General features: G+C 40.1%; 1 protein-coding gene across 2 annotated transcripts in view; it reads right to left on the bottom strand.

Annotated features, from left to right (window-relative positions):
* kaznb (kazrin, periplakin interacting protein b) overlaps nucleotides 1-14,422 on the bottom strand; it is a 99,638-nt gene that overhangs the window by 39,871 nt on the left and 45,345 nt on the right. Inside the window, exon 5 of one of the 2 annotated variants that reach the window (XM_029501342.1) lies at nucleotides 9,830-9,843. The exons of the other annotated variant lie outside the window; for it this stretch is intronic. Coding sequence (XP_029357202.1) covers nucleotides 9,830-9,843 — 14 coding nt within the window. The remainder of the gene's footprint in view (nucleotides 1-9,829; nucleotides 9,844-14,422) is intronic. 2 annotated transcript variants of the gene reach the window in all.

The raw sequence follows: 14,422 nt of genomic DNA, 5'->3' as shown, positions 1-14,422 counted from the left end.
GGGACATTTCTGTACATGCTACCAATACACTGCTGGATTACAGTCATTCCTCAATCAGGTCCTTAGCCCTCCAGCAGTGTAAGTAGACAGCTAAAGTATTAGAAAGCTTATACCTGATAGTGACACAGAGACATATGTAAGGCCCGAGACAATCTTTGGGTAATCCTTAGATATCAGCAGTATTAAAGGATTGCATCCACCACACTTGGCACATTCAGGACGGCAGCAACAATGGGTCTACATCTTATAAAAGAAAGAGCATATTGGAGCATAGAATTGATAGACTACAGTCAGTATATAAAAAAAAAAAACAACTCAGTATCTCACATCCATTTTGGAGAAATCAAATCATGTCAATAAGCCTCCTCCCCATGAGTGACTCATCAGCACTGAGCAAATATAGAAATCAGACAGATCAATATAGTGTGTGCTGAAATAGTCCAGTTAGTTACCAGTTACTGAAATATACGGTGCTGTTTACTTGTGTTTTCAGAGTTTAAGGAACCCTCACTTCACTTTTCTTTTCTACAATTTATGATTATTATTTTTACAACATTTTATTTCTGGAAAGGCTCTTTGCTAAACTTAAAATTAACTCCTTTCCATGATTACATTAACAAAACTTGACAGCCTTTCAGGTTCATTGATAAAGGGAAAAGAAAAAAAAATCTTCCACGGTTCATTAGGATTCTAGTAATAAATTGAGTTACATGTCCATTACATGTCCATTTAAAAGTACTGTTTACCTGAATTTAAGACTATTGCTTTGGGAAATAATGTTTGAAATCACTGCAGTTGTTGAGGAAAAGAAAATTACTGTTTCAATTAATGATTCTTCCACAGAAGGTCCTTTCTTATGGGATGTGGTATCAATCGGCAACATCAGAGGATGAAAAATGAAGCCACACACTTAACTGCTAACCACTGCAGGTCTAACAAGTAAGAACAAGTCATTCCTCACAGACTCCCATACTAAAATTTCAAACGAATGTTTGCAGATTTGGTCTCTATAGCTAATTTCGCTCATGACAACTGTGTGGGGATGATTTTTGTTCTTAAAAGCATATCCAAAAAAATACACCTGTTAGTATTTTGAGGCTTACATTTCTGTGTAGTTACAGTAAAGGCGTACCTCTTTGAATGACACATGGGCAAGCATTTGCTTGCCACAAACTGGGATGTTTGGAAGTCCCGGCTCCACATACACCCTTCTGTTTGCCAAGTTTGGAAAGTCTGACTGCACTGCCTACTCTCAGCTCTAAAGCTGTTTTCAGGAACCTATGGCGAATGTCACGAAGGCTAAATCCATCTTTATTTGCAGTTTGCCGATGGGCTCTGTCTTCAGGTTGGATGATAGTGCGTTGAAGCGTTAGTAAGTCCAGTTCAGCTCAGAAGAGTTTCTGGGGGTTCATGTCACGTGATTAAACTGACACAAAAGGAAATGACTAAACTGAGAATGACTGAGAACGGCCTCCGTAATTGTTGCATGAACCCAGTGGACTGAACTGAGATCCTGTGTGGACATGGATGAAAGCTCCAGAAAAAACACTGAGATGTCAGTTTTGTCTGGACCAATGAGAGCAGACACTAACATTGTTTTGCATTCAAAATCAAACTCCATTATTCACATTTAACAACAACTGCTTTACGTATTTATGCTTTAGTCCGCTTATCTTTATTGTTGCTGATCCATCAGTGTCACTGGAGCCAATCCCAGCTGACACTGGGCGAAGTTACATCCTGTGCAAGTTAGCACCCTAACCACCGTGCTTAGTTTCTTGGAATTAATGTCAACACTTCTTCACTCAGCAAACTAAATGTTTTTTCCAGCATTACTTGTTAGGTAATGTTGAGAAAAGCCTCAGTTCACATGAGGCCAAATAAGTGATATATAGACCAACATGGAGCTCCATTAAGTCTGGTTTCTGAATCCAAGGACATTTTCTAAACAAGCAGCTAGAAATGTAAACAATTGGGCTTTGGGCTTGTTTGGGTGGCATGCGGACAAACAGCAGCCCTAGCTGGAAGAAAGAAGCAATTAGTTCTCTTTTCATGGCTTGTCACCTGACAGTCTGCTCATTCACAGCCTGATGGAAGAGCCTCTCCAGCCTGCTCATTCAAACCAATTAAGGTCTGGAGGTGCATTAGCACACACTCATTACCTGTCTCTTCCAGTGCTCTTCACTTTGCAGCTCATTGGTCTGTTGAAAGTCCCCACCCTTTCATATCATCCTGTCTGCTTCATATTGTCTGTCTTCCTAGCTTTATTAGCTGCGCTCTGTACGCCTCCCTTTATCCATTCATCTTTATACACACAAAAAATGTTTTCCCATCAGCACACTGAGAGAAAAGCATCTGTGTGTGTGTGTGATTATAAATCAGCATGACCATATGTTACAGTTTAAGCCATAGTCCACAAAGAGGCAACTGAAACGCATGAATGTATGACAATTAGATAAATGGAAATACCCTAACGCATCAAATTAGAACAATGCCGAGACATCATAAGATCCATAAAAGCCTAGACACTGACAAAAGGCTTGTTTCTCATCATTTCCCCTCTCTGTTGGTGCACACAACAATAAAATAACACACTGAAATGTACAAAGGGCTGAACCTCTGTCACAGACGGACTGCATGTATGGTGTTGCTTAAGCTGTCCAAACAGTTTATCCCCCTGAGATGGATGAAATATCTGGAACAATCCTAATTCCCACATTCCCTCTTGCGAAACATGCTCCAAACGATGCAACCATAAACCTCTCAGAAATGAGCTGTAATTGTCATAGCACATTTTGACTCAGCACTGACATGGCTGGAATTCCCCCCTTGACTGCAGCGGAGCTGGGAAAAATCAAAGAATGAGCGATTATTCCAGTGCTGAAGGGAGCTGAAGGGAAAAGAAGTGAAGAACAAATCAAAGGAACCTTATGACTGCTTTCGTTTCAGAGGAACACTCATAATCAGCATTACATACTGCTGTAGGTCTGTCTAGTGAAACCGGTCTTAATTACTGCACTGCTCTCCTGCTCCAGGTACTCGCACACCTTTTACTTATTCATAAAGGCAACACAGTGTGAGCAAAGCCTATCTGAATCCCTACTGGGTCTGCGTTAACTTGTTGAAAGGTCAAAACACAACCAACAAGGAGAAGTTGCATTGATTAACAGGATTATTGTTCACTTGAGCTCAAGAGAGAATATCAGGACCTCTAATTTAGCCTACATTGAGTAGTCAATGAGTCAGTTTAGGCGGAAAGCCCAAAAGATCCCCTTTGATCTTGCTGATAGGAATGTTTCGATTTACATTCATGTTTGTTTCTTTTATTTCATTAAAGCCTTGATTTTTCCATTTCATTTAATCAAATCAAAATCTTGTGCTGTAGTCATGATGCCTGAGCCAGTCCGTTTTGTTTTTAACAGAGTTAGAGCCAATGATGTCTCTCATCTGTTCTCTGCTCACAGATAGATTTACATGGGAAAGATGTGCTTTTGAAACTTTTGTCAGACACAAAGGTGGGAACAATTGTGGAAATTCACTCTAATCACTGTGCTGATGTATTTTATATCCATGTCAATTTCTGCTATTTCACAGTGCTTTATTTTAGATCACCATAATAATTTCGGAGCTACAAGCAGCTTTTCTAATTTTACATTTAAATTGTTGGTCACATTACAGATTAAAAATACCCATATATGCATTTTTGTTGAACTGGTTAGTTAGGGTTCTTACTTAATTACTATTGAATTGCTCATCCAAAATTTTTCAATATGCCTTTTTTTTCCAATATGCTAAATTCTCCATTATAAACTACTGTAGTTAAAAAAATTGCCGCTAATCTGTTTTAAAACATTGACATTGGATCACTTAACTAATCATACATGTAAGTAATTAAGAACATTCTGACTAATCAATAACTGGTAGGTAGTTGCTTCCAATATGTCTTACCATCTACAATATTCAAGTCCTGCTTATATGCTAATGCTAACAAAGTAACACTAACATGGGCATTGCGCAAAGTGAGCACTTCTATTTTTCTTACTATTATGCCAACACTTCAAAAAGGTCATTAAATTGTGAGTTTTACTGATAACAGTATTGTCACAAGTTTTTTTTTACTGTGGTGAATCACTTCACTTCACACAAAGTCACTTGGATCATTCTGCATGTATGATTCTTTGAATGGAGTTCATAGAACAGAAATCAATGAACAGAAAATTCACATTTGAGACTCTGGCTGTTAAAGGAGCTTGTTAATCAGGTAACAACGGCGTGACAGAGGTCTGACAGCCACCTAAGCTGTTTTCTCTGTTCCTATAACAGCAGTCATGTTTAACACACCTGTAAATCACTCTATTGTTCCCACAGGCCTGTCAGCCTCATGCTCTCTGCCAGCCCTCCTCCGCTTTGCACTAATAACACCATAATGATGCCACGGTTAGTAGAGTGCTGAGGCAGTGCGCTTTATAGACTGACCTCAAAATCAATTCAACAGCACACAGGGTCTATTAATGGAGCTCGTTCTGAAACCCCTCCTCTCCTCGCATCCTCTGTCTTCTCCTACCATCTCTTTACCTCTCCAAACTTCTTCAGTTGCAGTTTTCACCTCCTGCTCCTCTAACCTCCAGCTGACCTTTGACAAAGCAGCATACATTCTGCGGGCCTGTGGCACACATTAACCTCATAAAGGGAAAGTAATAAAGCCTGTCTTGGGTAACACACAATAGGCCTGAGTAAATGCATCACTGTGCTACCGTTTTCCTTTCCACTAAGCCCACAGGTAAACTTCACTCATTAAAAAAAAGAAACACACCAGTACGGTTGGTAGCATCTATCCCTCCACGTTTGATGACTCAGCTGTGTAATATTGTCAAATAAAATGTTTTAGTTTTGTCCTCATTAGTGTCTCTGATCCACATAATTTGGAAAGAAGAAGGTTTTGCAGCAGCGATGGAAAAGAGGCATATTTGGGGATTTGGGAGCACATTCTTGGACAGCCGAAGTAGCTGAGTTGCTTGCCGTGGTTAATTGGGGGAGTCTGTGGGAAACCCTGAATATGAACCGTCCCCCACCCTCCTCCAAAATACCCACAACACTTCAAGTAATGGCCGCAATGTTGAATGGGACTCATTGTTTGGCAGCCAGAACGGAAGATTCCATCGCTTACACCCAGTTGTCAGATCTGTCATGCCGAGCACGGGGACTTTTGAGAGGGTCAATAAAGCAGAGTGGCTGCAGTGATTAAACAGAAGACAGAAGATAGAGGACGGCAGATAAAGGGCTAATCCACTGCTTTGACCAGTCATAATTAGTCAAAAGGAACACAATTCAACCTGTGAAAGCTGAGCTACACCCTATTTGTCTCTGAAGGAGACATGAAAACAATCCTGAGGATACGCAGCTGAGCTTAGAGAATAACCAGTGCTGTTTTGTGCATGAACACAATCACATTTTTGTGAACTGACCACTTCAGTTTCCAAATAATCGACAACAACGCGATTGCCTTTCACTCACGCAAGATTATGCCTCACTTTCATTCACTGTTGGAAAATTCTTGCAAGAGCTGACAGTTATGGCTTTACGACACCCAACCGGCACGTCAGTCCAGCGTGCAAATGTTTTTGAATCAGGCTGCTGGTTGTACATCCTGTTTGGGGAAATACTATGTACAAACAAATAAACAGAAACAAATGTTTAACTGTTTAAGTGCTACATACATAATTTAGTTTGTGCTGGCTAAATAAAAATCTCCATTGCATAAACTACATTAAAATACATTAACAGCACCTCGATTACTTCTACCACATATCATCATGATGAGGCATTTAAGTGGTAAATATTTCATCTATCTCAACATTGGGTTTTTTTTTTTTTTTGTGTTGTTTGCTTGCTTGTTTGTTTAATTTGTATTCAGTAATTTGTTTTGGGCACAAAATATTTGCAGCTGGTGATGGATGAGTAGGAGGTTCTATTGAATGATTAGTGGTTGATTTATTTTTTTTTTTTAATGAACAAATGATCTGAATATTTTATATTTGGGACTTTGAATTTGTTTCAAAATAAAAAAAAAAATTATCTACACTATATTTTTATGTGCATGAAGTGAACTCTGAACTAGCTCTCTTAATGAATGAACTCCACAACCCAACAACCCTGACCTAATGTCTGTGTTAAGACCGGATTATGGGCCTCTAAAGGGTCTGGATCTGGACCCAAAAGCAGTACAACACTGACCTGGAACAGGTGCCGATTAGACCTTTAGCCAGTTAATTCTCAGGTTTAGTCTGTGCAGGTGCCGGTAAACCAGACCACCGGAGCCCAGTCCAGCCTGAGAGGACTGCGGTGATCCGGTCGAGCAGATCCTTCTGGAGATCAGTAAGGGAGCAGGCAATAACCGAGGGCAGGATCAGAAACCTGGTCAGTGTTCCGGGGCAGAGACGGGGGAGACAGGTCGGTAACAGCAGATCAGGCCGGTAAATGTTCTGTAAAGTCTCGCCAGAGGATGAAGAACAGTCTGGCAGTGAGTGTCAGGACTTGTGGACTACATTTACTGGACAGACAGGTGATGGCCCAGTGAGACTAGTGGAGCTGATGAGCAGAGACAGATGGTGTCTGATAAAACCTGGGCTGGATCAGGATGGGGGCCTGGCAAAGAGTAAACCTTTGGACCTTAGCGATAGGGGTCTCTAATGATTTCTAATATAGTACCAGAAACACCTCACTGTATATTACAAAAACTAAAATCTCAAAAATTACAATTCAGGTAAACAAACACCTACGGAAACAGAAATATCAATCATAAAACCTGCATACAACTTTCATTTACAGGAGCCTTCTCCTACAGTGTCTTTTGTAAAGGGCAACAAATACAACCAGTACTTTGAAATGCTGCACTTAGGCAAACGCGGATAAGGTCATTCTTCGACCTTTGAGCATTGTAGTAATGTGTTTTTGAATCAATCAGTCATCTTGCTTGACTTTCAGCTCTGCAGGACATCTAGTAGAGATCTCTGTGTTTTGGGGAATTTGACTGTGACCTCCAGCTAGCTATATTTCTGATGTTTATGAGAAGCATAATTCCAGCTAATAGTTTTTCAAATTCTGCCCTTCCCTACAGTTCCTGTGTTTGTGTGTTTCTTGTAAGTTAATTAAACATAAGACAAATTTTAAAAAGTATGCAACATGTAAGTGTAGTGTGTACAGAAATAATGAATGAAATGAAGACAGGGCTTCTGGTAAGGTATAAATGCACTGTGCTTCAGTGTATTCAGCTCAGATAAAGCAGCCTGTGAAATGAATGAATGTATACAGATTCATTTGTCTTATCATGATATTCATGAAAACTGATGATACAACTGAAGTTGAATTCAGCAGCTGCCTGCCAGGAATATTAACAAAGCTTCCTACAGCTTTTGTTTGCCAACTTTTTCATATTGTTCACTGGACACTGTAAAGCTCGAAAGAATTACTAAATAGAGTAGAAAGTGCTTATTGTATCATTTCAATTTCAATGATGTTAGCATAATTCAGGATCAAGTGGCCCATGCCCGTTTCACTGAGTAGCCTTTGCAAAGATATCCAGTCAATTGGGATCACATTAGTTGCAAATGAACAAGATGAGCAGGTTTATTTTCAGTGTGTTTGCTGCATTGAAGATACAGATGCATCCTAACTTTAAAAAGGAACAGAGTGTAATTAATCTGTGCATGTCTGTGATTAAGATGTGGTAGGTAATCAGATCCTTTTATGTGAAAAAAGTGGGGTTTAAAATAAATGCTTTTTATAAAGAAAGAAATCTCCTTGGCCATTGATCCAACAGTGCACTAGCTGTGTGAGTAACTATAAGAGGCTTGGAGATTAAGACAACTCCTTCAGTTGGCTCTTTTTAAGATACAAATCTCACACACATGCCTAAAACAATTCACACGAGCTTTGGGAAACATGGCCTTGTCTCCAGGGTTATTGGCGGAGGACATCTGGTTTGAGGTAAAATTTTGAAGGAAATTTAGTGCAACCAATAAACACGTTTATTGGAATGCATATACACAGCAGTGCAGTGTGCTTTTGTGTGTATAAGCCTCAGCACAGTAATTGGTGACCTGATAAATATTTGTGTAGGACCTCCTCAGCAGGAGAAAACCGAGTGGCATGCTTTCAGCGCTAATGCCTCCAGGCTGTGCACCAAAAATAATTCAGGGATGCAGGGAGCCCACTTACATGTTTGATGTCAACAGCTTGGTGGGCCTCGAGGGAGCTGATGTTGATGCGTCCGAGGAAATATTCAAATGTACTGTTGTACACTTTTCTTTTAACTTGTTAAGTGCTTCTGCCAAAAGGAGAACATGACGAAATAAATCATAATTATTTGTGCCAATTTGAGAGAAGTTAAATTGACTGAGTTAACGTATTTAAAATGATTTTAGTTTTACTTCAGGCAGACAGAAGCATATAAAGTTCAGTCAGATTCTTGCAGACTTTTGCTTTGGCAAGATCTAATCTTATTTGTGATATCCGTGTTTTGTCAGCTGATGAATTCGATTATTGAATCGATTAATTTTAGAGTAATTGGAAACAATCTGAGCGCTCAGTGGAATGCCAGTAGAAAGCAAACAGCGAGTTGTGTTTAGAAGTGTGAGCTGTGCCATGACGTCTGGGAGAAGCAGTGTGGAGGCATAATATGAAAAATCAATCATGATGTGCAGGCAGACTGCATAGTCTGACAATGGCAGCAACAAAAGATAAAAAATTAATTATTAAACTAGTGCTGCTTTTGTTTTTAAATACAATATATCTTAATAATGCTATACATGACATAAATTCATTGGAGTGACCAAATCAATTCAAGGATGAATTATAACAAAAGAAAGGAGAAAATTCTCATATTAAAAGGCCGCAAGTGAGTGAATGCTTATGCTTATCTACAGATACTTCAAAGATTATCAAAATATTATTTGTAAAATTATTTGTAATATATGCAGCGGTGGGAAAAAGTAAACATTTCTATTCTATCACAACCCCCCTCCCTAAAAAAAAAAAAAAAAAAAAAAAAAAAAAAAACATTACATATTGAAATAAATTTTTTTTCTTATGTATAGTTCAAAGGTCAAATTTTCATTTGACAGTCAAAAATCTGACAGGTAGATTTTATTGCACAGAAGCTAGAAAAAAGAACCCAACTTTTTTTTTTTTGCATTTTGTTGAAAAAGGCAACTTAAAAAACTGACCAGTTAAAAAATAGCTGCCCGTAATTTTTCATTTGATTAAGTAATTGTTGACTACAGTAATTGTTTCTGCAACAATTCTGGCATGACTACGTGACATGGCAGGCTTAGCTGACATCCAATTTTTTACGTAGTGGGATGTACTGTGAAATGGCTTGTATGAATATTTCACCTGAAATGCTTTTAACCTTCTGGATATCCCTTAATTTGCCATTTATGGATTGTGTGAATAGTTTTGGTGTTCCTCGTGCACGGCATTGTCGTGATGTTCAGAACGTCTTCAGCCCATCAGTCTGGTAAGAGGCCCACGTAAACTAGATGATTCAGAAAAGTGCTCTGCTTATCCTCTGCTCCAGTGGAATGTCACGCTTTATGTCCTCTGGATACATGGGGGGTGTTCTGCACTTCTTCAAAACTCATTTTACTCCATGCCGGGTCCATTCTCTTCTGGGAATGAATTTAAACTGCAGCCAAGGCAACAATATGTACAGGCAGCAATAAAAAAAAAAACTCTCTGCTGCTAAAGCAATGAGGCATCTTAATAGGATGAGCTGAGACTGTTGTGAAGGCAACCAGGCTTCCTCTTCCTCTCTGTCTCCCCCTCCTGCTCCTCCTCCTCCTCCTCTTCTTTCTCTTCTCTCTTTCTGCCTGTCTTTCTGAGAGTTGTTGTTGTTTGAAGTTTGGACTCAAGAGGGATTTGGAATATTTAAGGTAAAAACAAGGGGTTTTATGTGCAGAGTGGAAGCCATAGAGAGAGATGGAAGTTGGATTCTTGAAGTCCGATTGTAATCTACACCTCGCCCTGTGAAGTCAGCCCCACAACACCCAGGTAGTTGCCCGCTTGGCGAAGCACACTAGACACTCTGTGAGAGCACGTGTCAACGGATGCAGTGAATTGTTTTCATTCGTGAATCCATCGGGTATCCTTAATGGACACATATTCTCCACAACATAAGAGTCTGGTGCATGTACAGATACCAGCAGACCTCAACACAGCTCAGCCTCAGATCATTGTGTCTTTCACTACATAACTCAGAGATAAGGAAATCCTCCAGATTCATTTATGAGATGTTTCCCATCTCTGGAACCCTCACAGTGATCCTCGTCAGATGAATGTTGTCAATGAAATATCCACTGGGTCCATAAAAACCCAACCAGGAGGAGGCATTCCTCTGAGCCCATATGGTAGTGATAAATGTGCGATGATACTCAGACTTCTTACACTGTCACAGAATACAGTCCATTTCCTTTTTTCGGATGCAAAAACTATTAGCTCCATGCAAAGTTACGATGAGCAACCATATGAAGGAAATGAAGGGGGAAAAACATCATAAGAACATAACAGTTCAATTATGGTGAGGAATATCCCCATTTGTCAGTTCCCCTCTCTGCTCCCCATAAATTCACAGACAGTCTTGTGAAGTGTTCTTAACTCAAGTCATGACCTACACACTGAGAAGCCACATTAATTGTCATCTTCATCAAAAATCATCTGGGAAACAAAGACTGTTATGAGCCACTGGGAAGGGAACAGTCAAATGAGCACTTTGGCTTTCATGAATCGAATTAGCATAGAGAGACATATCAGTCGCACTGATAGGAATAATAACATCTTAGAAGCAGGGTGTCAAACCGGAAAGCAATTCAATGCTTAGTGTCACGGTTAAAGTACTCCTCAGTTCTCCTTGAATTGGCTCTCACAGACTTCCTCTGTGAAGTTTCCTTCAGATAAAGCGCGCCTGGAAAATTTAAGTGCAGAGGAATGTCTGTGGAGATGTACCCTGTCTTAGGAGCTGGCATCCTTCGTGCTTTTCTGGTTCTGCTCCACTGCCTGTCTGGTTCCTTTTTCTCAGCCTCATTTTCTTCCAAGGCGGCAGTTTACATCAGGTGCTGCACGTTGAGGGCACGCAAACCATCTGCCACCTAAACCAAAGGATTGCCATCACCAGCTGGTGGTTCAGGGCAGCACTTCTGTCACCCCTGCCAATAGACCTATCACGCGCCGGGGTAAGCTGTCATCTGTCGACCATGGCCCTCTCCGAATGCGGCAACGTGAAATCTGTGGCCACAATCCCCTTCTGGTGAACCCCAAACTTGGAAATATCTCAAAGCTTTTCAAACAATACAGATGAGCTTCCCCTGCCCCTGTATGGGCATGAAAAGTAGATATGTGCTGCCCAGCTGTCCCCTTCCTGCACCCAAAGGCAGCCAAATTCAGGAGTGGAAAGTCCACAGGGCTTCTGCTCCCACTGACAGCCAGCACAGCGCTGTCAGTTCATTGCTGGGATTGGCATTCCATTACAAAGCAAAACTAATAACCACAGAGTCATTATTTATTTAAGGTCATTACCAACCACTGGAGAGCAAAGGCTGCCAATGTGCAAGTAAGTATTTCTAAGCTTCTAGCTATTAACTTCAGATACACTCAATTGAAACAATGAAACTGAAAAAATCCTGAAGACAAAACAAATTAAACACTTAATGCAAAAAGAGCTCAACTATGAAGTAAATAAACACTGTTACAAAGCTAGGTCATATTACTTAATGTATTACTTAAACTGAATTAATCTGTTATATTCCTCTTTTTGTTGTGGCTATTTGTTTTAATTAGCATATGTTGACATTTTTCAACCGTGCCTGACATATGAATCCAATTATACACCCAGTATAATGACTACATCATCTGCAGTAATGTATATTCAATTTCAGCTGTGGTCAAAGTAAGTAAGGCAATAAACATGTCATAAATTCCAAACTTAAAAGTGAACGATCATGTAAGAGGGAAATTAGCTCTTTAACACAAACTATCACATCACTGTCTTAGACCATGTAATGTCTGCCTGTTCTGCAAACCAAAGTACAAATCCTCCCAACCACTGACGCTGGTATTTTCGTCTGGCACTGGAGCCCCGGGAGTCCCTGCTGTGCCATGATTAGTTCTTTTACTGGAGGAAGTCAGTGAGGAAGAGGAAGAGAGAGGGAGAAATGTTAAGGGAGTACCGCGCTGCTCTCTCTAAAGCTATTGTTCGGACACAGTTCCTCTCACGCTGCATTGACCACAGACAGGGTGTGGCTGGGGGAGGCCAGGCAGGGAGTATTGGGAAGAGAGGGTTGGGGGGGTCGGTGGGTGGGTGGTGGTGGGTGGTGGTGGATACAGGGGGAAGGTTAGAGTGGATTGCATACTTTGTCTGAATGTGAATGGCGAACAGGAAGGCGGGTGGTCCCTGGAGAGCGTTGCAGAGAGAGAAAGAGAAAGAGCTGAAGTGGGTGGGATTTTGCCCATGCAGTTTGGCGCTCTGTTCCCAGCCCTGCTCATGTGCACAATGAAGTAATGAGAGACCCGGGGCCTCCGACAAACTCAGGCCAGATGGGGAGAGGATTCTTCCCACAATTACTCTGCAGCAGAGAGACTTAGAGACAGTGAAGCTTTTCCCTCTCTGAAGAGATAATCACTGCGTCTTTTAGGAGAATACTTAATCAACAGTGTTTTACAACAAGCTGTACAGTTTGGACAGTGTCCTTAAACATTTCAGCTGTCTTATCTTCCTCTATTCCTGAGTACGAGTATCATAGTGTCCTCCCACAAGCAGGAACTATGGTGGAGTTATGAAGTTGGAGAAATTGTTGGTTCAAGGTTTGACTTTTCTATTTAAATCAGCATTAGAAAGTTTACATTTAAGGTTATTTTCAATGGCCCTCATCATAGAGTCAATATATAAAAGGAGAAAAAAGAGTTTATCTTTGGAAATTAAGAACATGATTTCTCTTTTGAAAAGGTTAAGAGCACAGGTCAGCGATTATTGCATACAAGGAAAACTCAGAGAGACTTAATAAAAAGATATAAAAATATTATAAAATCTTTAAAAGTAGTTCCACCAACTATTGATATCACAAAAAGACGGCACAGTCTCCGGGATAATTTGACATTACAATAGCAATGTGATTTAAATTGCCTCCTGAGATTTTGTTGTTTTGCTTTGTTTTGTCTTTACTTTTTTTTGACACTGCTACTAACTACGCGCTCAGCTACAGTTGCCTGATTCCTCTAAAATTGACCCCTACTTCAAAATTTAACCGATTTAAAGTGATGAAGGTTTCATCATATTTCAGAGAAGTCTAGTCTTTAGCTCGCACCTGATTTCTAATTTCTAATGATCTGAATTTCCAAACCAACATTCCCCTAAAGAGCTGAAGTTGACCTCTCTTACAAAAATTTGTTGCAGCTTTGATTTACTGGTATTAAACAAGATATTCTCAAACACAGCTCTGTATTTCTTTCACATGATTCAGCTGGATGAAATTCTTATCCATTCAAGCCTTTGAGGTGCATAAACAACAATTCACATTGTGTACAGAAAATTATTTTTACCTCCAGAACCCTGGAGATTTGAAAAAAAAAAAAAACTCCACTTGCATTGCCCTGGGTCTGACCTGGAGTATCTCCTTTCACCTTCATTTCATGACGATGACAGACCATGATGCTCTGGGACAGTTCATACATGCATCAGTACCGCTGCTTTCGCCCATTGTGTCATGCACATCGTTGCCCTTGTTCAAAGCAGCCCAGAGTCCTCCATACTCCCCATGCTGTATGACTCACTGACAGCTGCCTTACGGTTGTGTTTTAGAAAGGTTTATGGATTAGCATTGGCTGAATCCCATGAGCCCGTGATAAGCACTTTCTCACCAGCTGACTGAGGGCACTGATCTACCAAGAGTGTAAATATTGTAACATCCCATAAGGTTAGCGCACATCAATTTTAGAGGACAAAATATTTTCCTTCTGTTTGCTCAGACAAATTGAGTGAAGCAAGACGTGTGCTTTTTTTCTTATGTCAGATGGCCATCGGGAACGGCAGCAATGTAACTGATCGGTGGTGAATCATTGTTCTACATTGTTGAACAAAGCTTTGACATTAATGTGATGGATTAAGAAAAACCATAAACAATAAAGGGGCATCCTTTGGCCTTGGCTATGAATACATTACCGTCGATGGCCTGAATAAAAAGGTTTTGGATTGTTATGGTCAGCCAAAGACCTTACCTTAACAATACTGTGCTCTAAAATCAAAACCAGGCATGGATAATATACTAAAATAATGTTGGAATTAGAAATATGCTCAGAAAACAACACAAAATGTAAAAAGCAAAACTTGATTAAAATCAATGCTGATGCAGGATGAAGAGACCAAACATTTTGG

Source organism: Echeneis naucrates, chromosome 5 (assembly GCF_900963305.1).
Source record: "Echeneis naucrates chromosome 5, fEcheNa1.1, whole genome shotgun sequence".
NCBI classification, from domain to species: domain Eukaryota; kingdom Metazoa; phylum Chordata; class Actinopteri; order Carangiformes; family Echeneidae; genus Echeneis; species Echeneis naucrates.
Note: the sequence above shows the minus strand (reverse complement) of the source record. Positions and strands in the feature narration are given on the sequence as shown.